The following is an 18,355-nucleotide window of genomic DNA, read 5'->3' as shown; positions in this document are numbered from 1 at the left end:
TAGGCTAAGGGATCTGAGAGGTAGTAAAACAGAATAAGCCCTGTATTTAGAATCAGAAAAAGGAGAAGCATTTTCTAATCACTTCTATATCCAGAAATGAAAGAAAAGGCAGAGGCTTACAGGCACCCTCAGTCAACAAATAGCAACAACAAATAGTTGATTTTTACTGGCTGAATAATTTCTGATCAGAAAGATCATCACCTTGTATTCTAACAATGCAATGGAATAAGAAGTCATGCTAGAATATTGAAGTACTGTTTTTACTTATCAGCAAATTCCTATGGTAATCTGACAAGGCCTCAGAAAAGGAAAATGTATCTCATGTGAACAGGGTAATAGCTCAATGATATGTGATCAAATGCTTTTTTTAACTTGCAAGTTACATGTATAAAATGTCAACTCACTGATACCAGTACCAGTTTAGTTAGATGAATTATCTTTCAGCATTAAAAGTTATTCTTTTATCACTTTATACCCAATGTTTATTAAAATGAATTTAATTTGTTGAATTAAACTTTTATTTTAATGAAGAAGCAAATGCCTAGAAAGAGTAGGAAATATTTTTAAAGTCTCCTGATTCTCAATTCAAATCATTTCTACTTGTCATTTTATCTTTCTATTTTCATTGCTTTGTGTTTTGAGATCCAGTGAATATTACCTTTAGGTCCCTTTAGAAATAAACAATAGCAATGAAAATAGCTCCCATTTATGCCAGGCTGACTTCCGAGCTCAAATTTGAACTTTGGTCTTGGTTCAAATTCTAGCAGCTCTTACTTATTTATATATCATTTCTTCAAGAATGATGTGTTTTACTCAGCTATCCCATGTTCTTTTATCACTATTCCTTTCTTCCAAACTGTTTTCATTTCATATATTTGTCTTTTCAATAAGCTATTTTCTCTTTTACTACTTTGCAGAGACTTGTCATCATGGAGTTGAGTTTTTCTATTCTGCTAATTATTTCTTCTGTGCAGGCCATGAATTCTGCCATTTGGAACCTTTTAAGTCTGTTTTATGATTCTGATTTTTCTTTAGACATTCAGACATAACTTGGTGGGTTTCTATGCACAGGGTTCTTGGTTTTGTTAGAAATATACTCTTGACACTGAAAATCGGATATTGAGGACATTTTATTAAAGAAGAATCTTAAGGAATCATCTTGACGTTTCTGGCAAGAAGCGAGATCCCCTCCTCTTCAGGAAGAGGGAGCCCTGAGTACAGAAGTAGGAGAAGCTTTATTTTGTTAGCTCGGTACAATCCTTCCCTTCACAGAATGGATTGGTCCATTCCCTTCAAAGTGACAATTTTTGTACTCCCTTGTCATACATCCCATATTTAAAAATGGCAGAAAACTCCTCCCACTGGGTATGTTGTTTAATATTCAATTAGCCTATCAAGCAAGTGCAATGCTGATTTGGTCAAGTCAGGTCCCTGATCCCAACTTCTTTGAGCTGGATCAGCTATTTTAAGTTTGTGATTTTCTCAAAATCCCCAAGACTTTCTGATTGGCTGAATCAACGGGTACCTTTCTAGCTCCCCAGTTCCTTGTTTGCTCAAGGCTTCTGAAAGATTGAAACTTAATTATTCTGTGGAATCTTAACTTTCCTTAGCCTCTCACATTGTAAAAACGTCTTGGTCAGTGGTGCCCACTAGTCTACAGTAACTCTGAGCTTGTGCCACTCTGTGGAAACCCACCTTTTCAGTATTTTTGCTTCATCCCTAGTGCAGTCCCCAAATATACATGCTGGCCCCTCTCAATTCTTCCTCTTTATTTCGTTCTTTGAATGACCACTTCTGCCCCAAGCCTTATTAAACCCCCTCTTCCACAAATGGTGGTCACAGACTAGTAGGGTGAAGAGAGGAGAAGGAAATGATAGCAGGGAAATTGCTCAGTTAGTCCTGGAGTTATTAAGCACAGGGGTACTGATACTTAGTGTGCACATTAGGAAATAGTGTACTCTACTATTAATTCATAAGGTTGTTAGTCTATTAGACTCCTTGGTGTTTTGGCTTATGGAAACAGCTTATTTGTTCTATCTCTTTTGCAGAATTTTTTGAGTATTTTTGGTCTGCCATCTTGTTGGTTATGTGACCTGGAGGACTATCATATGTTATCATTGTGACTTTGGGTGACCCATTTGATCCACCTGGGCCCTATTTTCCTCATCAGTAAAATGAAGAGCTTAAATTTGCTGTCCCTAAGTATTTCTGTAATTTTGGATAGATCACTTAATTTTGGGGGTTGCAGTTTCCTCATTAATAAAATGAAGGAATTCAAATTTATGGCCAATAAAGTCTTCTCCAGCTCAGACTCTTTGATTGAAAGTAAATTAAAATCTTTCTACTCCTTGAGATCAGTTTGACATCCTATGGTTGTTCTGGCTTATATGTCTCTTAAATGTAGCACCAAGAACAGGATTCTGAACAAAGAAAATGTTTGCTGATTATTAATTGACTTAATTGTAATCAATGAAGTAATTATTCTAGGATTAATAAATTGTTTTTCCTTATAATTTTCACATTTGATAATTAATACTTTAGATGAGAGCTTTCAGGAATTTGAAAGTGATTTATCGGTCTATTGACTCAAGTCAAAGAGTACATTCTTTTTTGGATCATTACAATTCTGAACCTGCTGTTTCTTAGTAATCTATTAGTGTCTGTGACAGACTCCGCCTTGGCCTAGACTCCACATTCCCCTTTTTTGGGGGGGAGGGATGTAACTGTTTTCTTAACGTTTTCACCTATGCTCTCTTTTCCCTCCTTCCCTTCTTCCCATTTCTAATTGCTATTTCAGTGGTCTCCAAAGCAATCCTTCTCCACCCAAATAGTTGGGGAATAAAGCCAAAAGAAAGCCAAATAGAAGCCCGAGGTGGCCAAAATTCCTCTGTGAGGTAGGAAGGTTTGTTTCTAACTCAACCCCTGCCCTTTACCTATTATGATCTAACACTTTTCCCACTGTGCCTTTTACAATAGCTGTGCACATTCTCTTCCAGGCATATACCCCACAATCTCAGTGACTAAGAACCCTGCCCTACTATCGGTCTTTGGTCCGACAGAACAAGTAGCACAAGCTACTTGAGCAGATATGGATGGGTTGTGATATGCCTCACCAATCTTATTTGCTACCTCAAAATCCACTTATAAACTTTTCCTAAAATAGGGAACCACGTTTTCCTTTGGCTCATCCAGTTCTGAAAACTCTGTATTGTCCTTGACTCCTATTCCCTTTGCTCTACATATTCAATTAGTTGCTGAGCCTTGCTGATTCTGCTTTTACAACATCTATCCCAGCCATTCTTTTTGCTCCACTTGGATAAGCCACCAGTCAGGCCCTTATACCTTCTTGGTGAGACTCTAACAATACTCTCCTAATTGGTCTCCTCTAGTCTCTTCCCACTCCAATCCCACTTCCTCACTGCTACCACAAGGCAAGTTCTGGCCATCATTCCCCTTTTCAGTGACTTCCCATGGTTCCTTAACAACTGAAAAACCAAGTATTATTTTACTTTATCTCATCTTTTTAAAATATCTATTTTTTTTTTTGTTGTTACAAACTCTTGATAACTTTGCCTCCATTCTGGTAGACAGGAATGAACAATCACTCTCCAGCAATGAAGAAGATTGGTTCAGTAATACCTGTATAAAAGCAACAAATAAGGAAATTATGTATATACATATAAATGCATATATATGTGTGTATATAAATACCTCAGGATGTTTAGGGAGGACCACCTTTGGTGTCAGGGTTTGTTCAGCCCTTTTCAGAGCTGCTTGTCACTTTTGGTGTCTACCTGGCACTCAACTCACCTTTAACTCCAAGAAGCTGTAGCAAGAAGCAGTAAAAAAAAATCTCAGCAGACTCAGATATTTTACCTATGTTCATTAATCTAAATTAGCTTGAGGATAACCAACAGTCCTCAAACCCATGGTGAGTTAGTGGGGTGTCTACCCCAAGCATGTGAAGACTTTTCCCCAGTGGAATAGGCAGATAAAAACAATTTGTTCCACCTGCCATGAAGATGCTGAAATAGGCATTGTGGAATGCTTAAAGTATTGAAGAAGGCAAAAGTTATCTAGTGTATCCCTAGGGCCATTACTAGATTTCCTGATTTGAGTCTTGCCATTGTTGTTTGATTAGTGAAGCTGATGACTGGGCCACTCTGCCTCACTTAAATCCTAGTGAGTGAAGACATCATCCATGATGGTCATCTTTGAAAAGGAAGGACAAACAAGAGCCACAACAATATGGAGATATGTTGGGGTGAGTAATCAAAAGTTTGAAGAGTGTTGTTTTCTCCCTGGTCTCACTTTTACTAGCTCCTTTGTTTCCTTCTATTTTTCTCTTTATTTTAACCAGAATGTCATTAATAAGAAAGAAAAAAACAAATATTGAACATGAAAATTATTTTTACATTTGATAAAATCATACTTCCCTTTTAGGCTGCCTTTTTGTATTTTGTTAATTGGCACTGACATCAGCAACAGAAAATATCTTTTACATGACTTCATTTTAGAGCCCTTGCCTTATCAATCTATCTAGCTGGGCACTGAAGGAAGAGTAAACCTTTGTACAAACTGTAAAGTTTAATTTTTAAAAATTATAAACCTGTTGGTTGCTGAACAAAGGGTTGAATTGCTTGAGGGCCCTGTGGATGCAGCTCTAGCACTTTCTGTTTCTCTGGGGAGTGTGATGACCTTTGGTTCACCTTCCACTCAGTTGCCTTCTAAACGCAAGACAGTGGAGTCAGCAGTAAAAAAGTACTTTCAGTGAAAAACAGGACTTGACCCCTGGAAGCATTTCTGGAGGTAGGGATGAATTTAATTATGTAGTTTGAGGAGCATAACAGAATCAGCTCTTGAAGAGCCATGAAGGGAGCAACCTTCATGCAACCTCCTGAGTTTAATATAACCAGGACTGGAAGTGTCCCCTCATGGACACCCTGAGTTTTATTGAAGGCCCCACTTACATCCAAAAAAACATTTTTACATCCCCAAATTATAGATTCCTTTTACTTACATCAGAATGGAGGGGAAACATCACAGCTAAATTTCTGCCTTCCTCAAGAGAGGCCTCTTGTGCAACTTGCTTCTCTTCTTGCTTTTCATTCCCAGCCTCCCTCAATCAATCAATCAATCAATCAACATTCATTAAGCTCCTACAATGTGCCAGACACTGTGCTGAGTGCTGGGGATAGGAAAAGCTGCAAAAGATACCCCTGGAGACAACACTCAATCAACATTTATTAAGTGCCTTCGGTGCTAGCTGGCTGGAAGGCAATCCCTAACCTCTGGGAGCTTACAAGCTCGTGGGGAAATAACAATGAATAAATGCAGACCATGTACCAAGCTAGGGCAGCTAGGCCGATTAGTGGTTAGAATGCAGGAAGTCAGGAAGACTGATCTTCCTGAGTTCAAAAGTTGTCCTGAGACATTTTCTTTGTGTGTCTGTGTGTGTTGGAAGGAAGGGAGTGTTCAGTGATAGCTTTTGTTGGGAAGATACTGAATAATTGTTGAAACAATGCGTAAAATTCATACTAGATTTAGCCAAAGCCTATTTGCAAGGTGACAATTTCCTGGTAATATGGACTACTCTATAATTTTTTAAAGTCCCAATCTAAAATTAATCCCTACTAGGTAAAATACAAAAATTTAAAGGTACCTCGGCTTCTAATTTAAAAGATACTTTAAATCCTATTGATAATTTTAAGTCTTAAATAATTTTCGCCATAATTTTATCACTAAACATTTTTCATGAAAATGGAGGCCCCCCCAAAAAGTGACTCCTGTCAATGTAGTATCTGTGACCTTGAGCATCCTACTGCTTCAAGTTTCTACCAATGTTAAACGAAAGGAGTTAGAAGAGATGCTTTCCCACGTCTTGCTTTGAAGCTGGAAGCCCCCCGAGACGAGGCCCTTGCCTTAACCCGGGAACTCCCTCCCTTACCTCCTTTCCCCAGGCTGACCCTGATCAGCTGGCGGAGCAGCAGACCCGAAGGGAAGGGGCGCACGCGCAGACACAGGGAACCGGCCGAGGGCGGGGTAGGGTGGGGGGGTGGAGTGGTGGGCGGTGCTGCAGTACCATATCCCAGTCCCGGCAGGTGGGGCGGCGCTAGAGTTTGCCTGCGGTACCGGGCCGTGACTCTCCTCCCCGGGCGCCCTCCTCGACAGCGGCTGCTGTGTCTCTCGGAGCGTGCCGGGGTCGTGTCAATTCCAGGCGCCCGTCACCAGCCGGCAGCAGCATGTGGCGGTCGGCCGGGGCCGCGTTCCGAGCCTTGTCGGGCTTCGGGCGGCAGCCCCTCCGGACCCTGTCGGCGTCCCCGAGCGGCGTCCAGAAGGGCGTGACGCTGAGCGTGTCGCCCCCGGTGGGCCTGGCGGACGAGCCCCTGCACATCCAGGTGCAGGGCTTGAGCCCCGGCGAGCCTGTGACGGTGCGGGCACTGGCCGTCAGCTACTACGGCCGCCTCTTCCAGTCATGCGCCCATTACGAGGCCGACAGCATCGGGGCGCTGGACCTGACCAAGGACCCCTCTCAGGGAGGCGACTACACGGGCGTGGAGCCCATGGGGCTGATGTGGAGCCTGACCCCGGCCGGCATGGAGAACCCCTATATCCGCATGGTGCAGCGGAGTGTACTCAAGAAGCCCCTCAAGCTCGAGGTGACCGTGCACCAGGCGCACAACCAGACCGGGCTGCTGCTGGGCCAGGTGCTGGCCTCGGCCAGGGTGGAGCGCTGGTATGCCACCCCCGAGATCCGGGCCATCAGGGTCCGCGAGGGCACCGTCCGAGGGTCCTTCTTCCTGCCCCCAGGTGCGTGAGACCTTGCTTCCTTAGTCACCTTTCTCTCCAGCAGAAAGCAACGTTGTATTTTTATAGGGAATCGCACAGCGGGGTTTTCTAGGAAACCCCACCAAGATGCAGCAAGCATTTTCTAGGTGCAGTGATTTAGGGATTCCTGCCCTCGAAGTGCTTTGTATAGTTATAGAACCTTTTAAGGTTTCCAAAGCTCACATTACAAATATTAATCAATATTTATTAAGTGTCTGCTATGTGCTGGGCTACATATTGGACAAATAAGAAATAATTAAAAATGGAAAAATCAGTCAGTAAGCATCTCTTAAATTTAACGCCTACTGCATCTCAGATACTGTGATAAGTGCTGTAAAAAGAAAAAGACAGCTTTGCACCCAAGGAGCTTATAATCTAATGGAGGAGACAACCTTTGAATATATACAAAGTAAGCTATATACAATATAGGAAATAATTAAAAGAGAAAACAAATCAGTAAATATTATGCACCTGTTATAGGGCCAGACACTGTGTACTAAGTTCTGGAGATAGTAAAAGAAGCCGGTCGGTCTTTGGCCTCAAGATGCTTACAGAGGGGAGACATGCAAATATATTTAAAGGAAGCTGTTTGCTGGAATAATAGGAAATAAATAAAAGAGGGAAAACAATTAATAAACATTTATTGGGCAATACTATGGGCCAGGCACTGTGCTGAATGTTAGGAATGCAAGAGGCAGAAGATTGTCCTGTTTTAAGCTTACAGTCCAACAAGGCAGACAGCATTCTCATATGTGTGACACACACACACCTAGGATAAATGGGAAATAATTAGCAGGTGGAAAGCACTGGAATTAAGAGGAGTGGAGAAGGCTTCAGGTAGAAGTCGGGATTTTAGCCAAGGAAATCATTGTTAAGAGGGGAATTCCAGGTAATCCTCACAAAATAATAGCACCTATTTCCTAGGTATTTTCTCCAATCACTTACCTAGGAAATAGGTGCTATTCTTATCCCTGTTTTACACATTGAGAATTGGAGCTGGCTGAGGTCAGATTTGAACTCTGGTAGTGCTGATTCCAGGTCCAGTGCTCTATCCACTACACTACCATTTACACAGTTATTTAAGGAGGAGAATAGGCTAAGAATTGGGAGAATCAGGAAAAGCTTCCAGAGAGACATGGTGTCTAAACTGAACCTAAAAGAATCTAGGAATTCTAAGAGGCTGAGGGGAGAATGAACTGAAGGCAAAATAGCTGGCCTGTCTCTTAGCCTATTTATTCTGAACTGAAATCAAAATGGGGAGGAGGAGGTAGTCACCTGGCAGCTGGTCACTTGGGAGCTTGCCTCTAGGTCTCTGATTAAATTATTAAATAACCTGTGACTCCAGGGCTAGAGGGCAGAAAAGGGATTAGCCATACAAATTTATTTTATTTTCACCAGAAAGAATTTGGAAGCAAGAGAGGCTTGCACTCCAGTTGGTCAAAAGTATATCGAGTTGAAAAGGATCTTAGAGGTCATCTGGTTGAATTCCTTCATTTTACAGACAAGGAAATTGTAATTAAATTATTTATTCCAGGTCACAGTGTTAATGAATGAATGCCAAAGCCAGAATTCTGTCTCAGCTATTTTAAAACCAGGTCTATCATGCATTCCAGGCACTACCTTTCTGCATGTGACATTTACATAACATTAAATTTAATAGTTCAGAAAATAATTCTTTTTCTTTGGCATACCGTTTAGTTCCTTTAAAAAAAAAAAAGCACTGAATTTGGAGTTTTAAGGACCTAAGTTAAAATCCTCGTTTTTTCCATAATGCCTGCTAATCACTGGACTTCTTTGGGCCTCTTTCCACATTTGTATAATGAAAGGATTGAAGTAGATCCAATTCTCAGACTTTTTTTCTGCTCACAGCACAATGTTCTTTGCTGTGAAAAATTGTGGCACACTATGTTTAAGTTGGCAACAAGGAAGGGTTCCAGACCTGCTATCCAGAGCTTGGGATTCCCTGACTCTCCTAAGAGTCAGCAAGGTGTTTCATTGGGTAGAACAGTGGGCCTGCAGTCAAGACCTGAACTCAAATTCAGTCCTAGCAGTATGATGTTGGCCAAGTCACTTGCTGTTTTCCTCAGTTTCCTCAACTGTAAAATGGAGATTATAATAGTAGCCACCTCCCAGGGCTGTTGTGAGGATCAGATGAGATAACATTTGCACAGATAGTTGCCACATAACTGCTAGCTGCTATTACTCCTTTTCTTCACTCCACTTCTTTTTTGTTACTTCTCCAAGACCTCTAATCAGAAGCATAGATAGAGCTGCTATTGTGACTTTCTTGACACCAAACTGGGAAGAACAGACAGTTCTTCGGAGCTAGAGGATATGGAGGGCTCAGGGTATAGGGAAGTTTTGAGGCATACCCTTTGAGAATTACTGGATTGGATGATCCCCCAAAATCCCTTTCAATTCTAAATCTGTGATCCTGTGAATAGAATAAGTGTAGAGATTTTTGGCACATCTTTCACTCCATTGATTTGGGGGACTGTGTCTTTTTTTTCTTTTAATTATGTGGTTCTATAATAATATACTACAAATATCTCATTTTATCTTCATAACAATCTTGGTAGGTAGATGCCATTTACTAGAAGAATAAATGAAGGTAAATTGCAGTTAAGTGACGTGTTCTAAAAAAATACTTTGTTTACACAGCCTTTCATATCTTTTCTTTTCTTTTTCTTTTTTTTTTTTTACCCTGAGGCAATTGGGGTTAAGTAACTTGCTCAGAGTGTGTCTGAGACCAGATTTGAACTGGGTCCTCCTGACTTCAGGACTGGTGCTCTCTCTATTCTGTCACTTAGCTGCCCCTAGCCTTTCATATCTTATATAAAACTAGGAACTTTAAAATTGCTTTTAAAATGCTTTCTCTCATAATAACTCCAAGTAAAGTATTTATTTCAGTCAGAATTCCTTCCAGTCAAAATAGAAATTGAAAAGATTGAAAAGAAACGTTTAAGATTATGATGTTCTAGCAAGAAGGTGGAGAGAGAGCAAGAGCATAGAACTTACCTTTTCATTCCCCCATCCTTTCCCCTAACTCCCAGTAGTCACAATACATAAGGGAAAGGAGAGGAAAGATGGAGAGTTAAGGGCCTTCATAGACAATATCTTTTCAGAGAACTAAGGAATGATTAAACATCAGAAAGAAACTCCAATATGATTAAAATTTTTATAAGTTAAAAGATCTAAAGAGAAGTCATCAGAAAAAAATAATTTCAATAGTTACTCTAGGTATGAAGCTGAACCTAACCTAAAACACAACAGACTGAATTGTAATGTTTTAAAGGAAATGAAGAATAATCTATCATCAATAAAATAACATTTGGCCTCTCTAATGAGATATGTTATCAGTAAAAAGGGAATAAGTCAAACTTATAAAAGTTAAGGGGTGGAAAATTGGAATGAAGGATGGAATCAGTGGGAAATAAAAATCTCAGGTTGGAAAATGTACCAAAACCAGATCAAAGAACATAATCTAATAGAAGTTGAAAGTAGAAAACACTACAAGTAAAGATAATAATTCTGGAAAATGGAGCTCAGAAAGTTCTGAAAATGTGGATTTACTGGGAAAAATACAGAATATAATCATCATTAAGAAGGACACTGATCAAGAAAATTTGCCCAAATCAGATCTGTAGAATTCACTAGATGTCCTAAAGAGAAATGCCACATTTAGTTCACCAATATTTGTTGTTATCCCACTACAGAGATTCACCTGTAAAGAGAGAATTTCAAAAGTTAGCCAAAAAAAGCATCACCTACCATAAGGTACTCTACTTTATTTCTTCCAAAATTATTAACTGGGGAGAGGGAAATAGTGGGGAGAGCTGGAACATAATTTACTGGAAGTCAAAGTGAGTCATACTTCAGATCATGAAATTTTCTATACAACTAAACTAGGAGTAATTTAGTTTTAAAATAATTTTTTTTTTATCTGGGGGGGGTGAAATATCACCAATGTAACTCAGGCTAGACAGAATCCCAAAAAGATTATTGCAATTTGCAGCTGTGTCAATTAAAATGGAAAATGGTTATGTGTGTAAATTGTTGGATATGCTATTGTGGATTATTCTATTGACAATGTTCTCGATAGTTTAAATGTGTGTATAAAAAGTTGAGTGAAATTGTGTTTGAAAGACAAACTAGAAGAATTTGCCTTAATACTTAGAATTTTAGTATATATATTCTGCTGCTGTATTTCTAATAACCAAAAATCATAGGAAAACATCGTCAACATTAATTTAGTGAGTGGCCACCACATTTCTTCCCTCGTTGGGATACTCATTCTTTAAAACAAAAAAGGGGAAGAGGCAAAACTTCAGAAAAAACTGCAGCAAACAGTTATTTATATCTTTCTGGCAATTGTTAGATGGTAATGATGTAGTGCATTATTGAATATCATTTACAAAATTAGGCATTTGCAAAATGCCCTCATCAAGATGCCTTAAATTTATATAACCATATTACCTTCATAAGAATTTTATTTTAATGGGAAAGATTGGTAGTTGTTGGTGTTTTCTTGGTCATCTTTTTGATATCAAAAATGTCCACATCTGTTATCTTCTAAATTGGTACCTCTGGACCCTCACAGTCCATATCTTTAGTACATATCAAACAGATAGCATTATGACCTTTAATACTCCCAAGTGCTGCTAAAGTAAAAATAATCATTGGGAAATATTTAACAAAACAAAATAAAAATACAATAAAACATAAACAATATTAATATGTGGTTTTCTAAGTGAATTATATACTCAACAGGCATCCTTATATATAGTTTAGTGGTCCCTATTTCTGAGTTTGACACCACAGATTTACAGCTTGGGATCTGTTCTCTCTGTATTTCATTTAATTTAGATTTCCCCTCTCCCCATTTTTGTACTCTTGTGTAATTTCTGCTTTCTCCATAAATGTTAAGGAAGGTCTAATCTTTAATTTCTTGTGATAAATTTTGCAAATCTTTACCATATTTCTTCTGTTTGTAGCCCTTTTTCTGATTTTTCTCCTTAAATGCCCTTGGGATGATTTTGCTTCTTTAGTTATCTTGCTAAATTTTCTTTAGGATTATTTTATCTTCTACTGCTTCTCTCTCCTTTATGAGGCAACACTGCTCATAATAATCTATAATTCTTCTTCAAAATATAATAATGTAACATTCCAAAATTTATGGGTTGCAGCAAAAGTAATTCTTAGAGGCAAATTTATATATTTATACTAACAAAAGAAAAAAAGAGAAGTTAATGAGATGAGTTCAATTTTTAAAATGAGAAAATCAACATTAATGCAACTAAAATAAACTTAAAAGAAGTTATCACTTAGACAAAAGACTTGAAAACAAACCACATACAACTAAATTAAAATAAATGAATTTTTGAAAGTCTAGGGCAAATCATTAGCCACATGATTTAACCAATTAACCAAATAAGAGAAAAGAAAACCAAATGACTGAAATTAAAAAAAAAAAATAAGAACAAAAAACCCTTAATTGAATGGTGAAGAATAGTAAAAAGAAAAACAGCATGTAGCACATGTAATTATATGCCATGAAAATTGAGAATGTAAAAAAAATAATAATTCATATGGACAAGCAAAAAATCCAAAATATCAGAGGGAAATCAATCAGTTAAAAGAAAAAGGAAGAATTGGGGCCTTGCATCTTAGATTTCAACTTATACAACATATACAATATGTAATTATTTTACAACTATCTTGTACTAGATTTTTACAAAATAGATTAAAAGATCAATGAATAGATTAACTAATAATGAGTTAGAGCTAGATTTAGATGATAAAGTATTCAGTATACTTGAATCACAAATCACTGGAGGAAATAGTCACTATTCAACAAAAATTATTAGCAAACATTTAGAAGAGACCGATCAACACACTCCCACACACCCACACATATACTAGTAACATAGTTTTTTAAACATCGTAAAAAGCTAGAAAACAGGAGATTAAAACTTTCATAGTTCTGGGAAGGGGATAAATTTTTAAATTGTGACTCAGAAAATTATGGGAAGAAATACTTGAATTTGATTGCATAAAAATAAAAGGCTTTTGTATAAAATAAACCAATGAATCTAGAATCGAAGAATGAAACATAGGGGAAATTATTGCATAAAATGATTGAAAACAAATGTGACATTCAGAATATATAAAGAATTGACACTTGTCAGCATGAACTATTTTATAGTTGATAAGCTGTCAAGTAGACAGTTCTCTAAAGGAATGTAAACTATCAACAGTCTCATGAAAAAATATTTAAAATCCCTAATCAGAGATACAAATTAAAGCAACTCTGAACTACCAGAGACCCAAATTGACAAGATAAAAGATGACAACTGGTAATGCTGGGATAAAACAGGCCTGATATTACTGTCTAGTAGGATTGTGAATTGGTCCTCTTTGGAAATAAGAAGCAGTATGAAATGATTGAATTAGGAATGAGTATATCCTTTGATTCAGTGATTCTGCTGTAGAGAATATACCCCAAGGATATTATTGACAGGGGAGAGATCAATTTCCAAAGACGTTCTTGACATATTTAATGTATTTGTGATGTCAAAGAATTGGAAATGTACTAAGTGTTTATCAATAAAGGATTGACTTTTAGTTCAGAAAGATTTTACATTAGATCAAGCTGAACAAGATGGTGGTATGCAGGATACAATAGAATATTATTATATCATAAGAAGTTATAAGAGGCATTATAATGTACTAGCAAGAGAGCTGAGTTCAACATCTGCTTCTGATACATACTGACTCTGTGACCAAAGACAAATCATTTAATCTGTTGGTATACCTCAGAACAGCTCTCCAAGACTAGAAATCACAGATTTGCATTGAAGGGGTTTCCTTATGGGAAGTTTTCAGTGGACACCAGCAGTGTCAAACTCAGAAATAGAAAATATTAAATTGTCCATCAGGATTGTGGTGACTTAGAAAACAACACAGTCTGTGGACTGTGTATTTGACACCTCTGGTATGCAATAATAAAATTATAGAATCTACTCCCTATTCTTCGTCCCACCCCACCCCCAAGATTATAAATATGAAGAATTTTAAAGGGCATATATAAATAGCTATATAAAATTATCTGGAGTGAAGAGAACAGAATCAAGTCCAATCAACAAACAATTAAGTGCTTCCTAAGTGCCTGGTACAGTGCTAATGCCTGGGAATATACATACAAGATGAAAGAAAGATAGTCCCTCCCTTAAAGGGGCTTACATCTTAATAGGGGAAGGCAGCATATTAAAAGAAGCTGAAAAGATAGAGATTGGGAGAAGAAAAGGTAAGAGATGAAGGAAGGTACTGATGTAGGAGCAGAGGAGAGAACTTCTAGAGAGACTAGTGGGATTCAAGAGAGGAAGAAAGACGTGACTTGAGTGGGCATCTTCAAGTTCTGGGAGGAACCAGTCAGTCAGAAGTTGCAGGGATGCAATGAGCTTCCACTGTGAAGAGGTTTTGGGACTTGATAGGGAAAGTCTAGGAAGTCAATTCAGCCCAGAGGGGAATGAATCCAAAGAATAGAAAGACAAATAAAGAGATAAAATAAAAAGACAAAAAAAATAGAGATAAAACAGCAACAAAGTCTTAGAGCAAACAACAAAAAAGTGTGGTTGTGTTGTGCCATAGTCTCCGTTTATTGTTCTGCCTCAGTTTCCCCAAATTGTCTTGCCTCAGTTTCCCTGAATTGTTCTGCCTCAGTCCCCCTGGTTGCAACCCCCCCCCCTCCTTTCCTGATTATTAGGACTGATATAACTTGGGCCTGGCTATTCTAGGATTATAAACTGTAAATGTTTAATCTCAGATAAGGGAAGATCTTCTATTTCAGACATCCTGGATCCTAAGTTCTCCTAAGTTCTCAAGAATTTGTGGTCCGACCCCCAACCTATCAGAAGCAAACTAATTGTCCCTTCCTGGAAATTCCCGAGCTCACCAGTATTTGAATTCCATCCCTTGCCTTTGTTTCCCCTGATCATTAGAGCCATATGAAACTCATTGGAATCTTTCATTCGATGCTGAATTCTTTGAGACAAAAGTCCAATTCAGCCCTGGGGGGGACAAATGGATTCTGATCTCTCCCTCTCAGAAACTCAAATAAAATATTAAAAACTCTCTAATCTCTATCTTGCTTCAGTTTCTCTGTCATTACATTTGTTGCTGCGATATAGTAAACAGTGACATTTCTTTTGATGGGTAAATAATGGAAATTATAGACAATGCAGTAATTTATCATTTCTTTGGGGGAGGTTGGTTTCATTTTATCTCATGTGTTCCTTATTTCTCATGTTTTTATTCTTGTATTTGAATACCTGCACTTGCCAATGGAAGTCAAAGTAAAATGTAAATTAAGAACAAATATTGCTTGAAGCCATACCTAAATATCATATTTAGCAAATATTGCTTTTTAAATGTTTCAGATTCTTCTATATGAGGTCAAGAACAACATTGTCATCTTACATTTTATCCTTGCTTTTGTAGGGGATGGTCCATTTCCTGGTGTGATTGACATGTTTGGTGATGAAGGGGGACTACATGAATTTCGAGCTAGTCTTCTTGCTTGTCGAGGCTTTGCTACCCTAGCTTTGCCATATTTTGCTTTTGAAGATCTACCTCCCATCATGAAAGATTTAAATCTTGACTATTTTGCTCAGGCTGCTAAATTTGTGCAGAATCACCCAAAGGTGAGTGGTATGGCAGAAGGAAATACACTAATCACAAATAGGAAAATAAATGTGTGCTATGTGAATAATAAATCAGTGGCTAAGCAAGTTAGTAAAGATCAATACACAGTAGTCTTTGTAATTCATTAACATTTGTTCCTTTCTCCCCTCACCCCTTCTCTATGTCTCTTCCCCTCTTTCTCTTTTTCTCTTTCTCTTTAAAGGTGAAAGGTCCCAAAATTGGAGTGATTGGATCAGGCAAAGGAGCAGAACTGGCCTTCTCAATGGCCACCTTCCTCCCCGATGTGGCTGCTGTGGTCAGTATCAATGGGTGCATCTCCAACACGGGCACCACTCTTCAGTGTGGCCAAGTAATCCTTCCAGGGCTTCCCTTTGACCTGGATAAAATCACTGTCACTTCCTCAGGAGTGTATGATGTTAAAGAAGCCCTTGTAGACCCCTTGGATCCTGCTTATGGAGACAGCCTTATCCCCATAGAAAAGGCTAACTCTCATTTCCTTTTTGTGGTTGGAGAGGATGACAAACAGTGGAATAGCTCTTTGTATGCTGACTTGGCAGTCAAGCGCTTAGAAGAGCATGGGAAAAAAAATTACACTCTTCTGAGTTACCCTAATGCAGGTCATCGAATTGATCCACCCAATAGCCCCTTTTTTCCAGTTGCCTTGGATCGGTGGCTGGGGGTCCCTATTCTGGGTGGGGGTCAGTGCAGAGCCCATGCTATTGCTCAGGAGGAATCTTGGAAGAAGATCTTAGAATTTTTGAAGATGCATCTAGAGTGAAAAGTATAAAACCATAAAGTTAGGTTGAAGTGAATCCCCAAACAATGCAACAAATTGATTTCAAAGGAATATAAAGGCCTGAATCTGTATAGCTTTGTAAAATGAAAATTAAGGTCTCATATCCATCTACATGTTTTTTTGGGGGATGTAAAATTACTAAGGAAATTGTATTTTTTTTTTTTTTTTGTAGCAGTTCAAGGAAACTGATTGAACGGTCAGAAGTATTTCAATTTTGTGTTTACCAGAGCCTGTTATTCTTAAGCTATCTATTGAATAAGGTTTTAATTTGACTTATCTAGGGGAAGATAGAGGCTTCAATTACAAAGGGAGAGATGATTATTAAATGAAAGAGCAAAAATAGTTTTCATCATGGCCCCTTTGGGCATTAAAAATCAATTTGTACACCAGTGGCTTATCTATTTTCTATTTTTCCATTTTCTTTTTTACTCAGAAAAATACTCTTCTGTATCTGCCACAGAAATATTTGTAAAAAAATTTCTTGACCAGAGTACATACTTGAATGTGATCTTATTATTGACTACATGCCATTGGATTTTTGATAAAAAACTTTACTTGGCAATGTAAATGTCAACATAAAGCTGTAAGATCAGCTGCATTGACCTTGGGTTTTGTGGAACCCACTTTTTTAAAGATCAGCAAAGATTTCAACATAAAAAAGTTCTTAGAAAATCTAAGTGTCTCTCCAGCAAACAGCAGTCCAATACTGAGAACAGATCTTGGTGTTTATTGCATCTTTCTTCTCCATTTCTGTCTTTATTAATATGTATTTGACATTTCAAAAGTTTATTGAATTTAGATTATCCTCCAAAATAAACAATTTCAGTACAGAAATTCTTCTTTTCTAATGATTTAGAATCTTTCTTCCTGTAACCCCCAACATCTAAAGTTAAATTTATTGGTGGAGGAAGGATTCACTTTTAAATCACCATTGATCCTATTTTTTTTTTTTTTTTTTTGATGCTTTGGATTGGAGGATATTAAGTCTTTGGTTTTGTTTTCATTTAGATTCCTTTCCCTGATGTCCACACATTTCATTGGGAGGAGGGGATGGGAGGATTTGTGACTGAGTTGAACTACCCTTAGATCCCAATATGAGTCATTGTTATAATGCATTTTATAACATTATTACTTAAGCAAAGCCACACTTCAAAATGTTTGATATTACAGAACAAAACCTCAGCAGATTGAGTAGTTACTGCCCTTTCTTACATTCATGTAAGAAATAGAAATGTGGCAAGTCAGATTTTTTTGAAATCTCTTTTCTAAAACAACAGTAAAGGAAAATGTGCCTTTAAAAATCTAAGAGCCATGATCTGAGGTTGCCATTTGAAGTTTGATGTACTGTTAATTCTAATTTAATTTGAATGAATTTGACTGTTTTAAGTATCCTGAAAAAGGGGTATTAGTCACACATAGCTAGGTTTTTCAGTTGTGTGTGTTTTAAATAAAGCATGTCAAAACAGTATTTTTTCTCTAATCAGGCCATTAGACCTCATAAATACCTCCCCTCTCATCCAAACTATGCACTTACTTTAAAAAATTGTATTTATTTATATTTATCATTTTTCTCACTGTTTGTATCTGTTTTCAGTCATAGGACACTACTTTGTGCAGTATTTCAAAGTTTCCTATGGATAGATTTTTTTCCTGAATTTTCTGATTTGTGGACTCCTTTTCAATTATTTTGACTATTTTAGCATTGTAAATCTTTGCTATACTCAACTGATTTTCCTTCTTTAATTTGTTTAGGTAGAAATAGAGGTGTTTGACTTTAAATTTTATTTATTAGGGTGTTTAAAAAAATGAGACACAAGAATATCTAGCTTCATGTTGTGGAATTATTTGTTTATTTATATTAAGGGTGTAAAGAACACAGCATCACTTTTTTAAAATAAATGTTCTTAAATTTTGAAATCAGAAATGTTTCTCTAAAATGTGTGTACAGAATATTGTTAAATTAATTTTCAAAAACAAATAAATTTCTGAAGAACATATGCTGAGTTTATACAGTTTACTTGTGGTCAG

The 18,355-nt window shown here is 37.5% G+C and overlaps 1 protein-coding gene across 1 annotated transcript; it reads left to right on the top strand.

Annotated features, from left to right (window-relative positions):
- Positions 1-6,105: 6,105 nt before the first annotated feature.
- Positions 6,106-18,322, top strand: LOC127549516 (acyl-coenzyme A thioesterase 1-like). The gene is made up of 3 exons (XM_051977626.1): positions 6,106-6,810; positions 15,328-15,530; positions 15,734-18,322. The coding sequence occupies exons 1-3, from the start codon at positions 6,243-6,245 to the stop codon at positions 16,307-16,309; spliced, it is 1,347 nt and encodes a 448-aa protein (XP_051833586.1). The 5' UTR covers positions 6,106-6,242; the 3' UTR covers positions 16,310-18,322.
- Positions 18,323-18,355: the final 33 nt, after the last annotated feature.

Source organism: Antechinus flavipes, chromosome 2 (genome assembly GCF_016432865.1).
Source record: "Antechinus flavipes isolate AdamAnt ecotype Samford, QLD, Australia chromosome 2, AdamAnt_v2, whole genome shotgun sequence".
Lineage (NCBI taxonomy): Eukaryota > Metazoa > Chordata > Mammalia > Dasyuromorphia > Dasyuridae > Antechinus > Antechinus flavipes.
The sequence above is the reverse complement of the archived record's forward strand: the minus strand, read 5'-3'. Positions and strand labels throughout refer to the sequence as shown.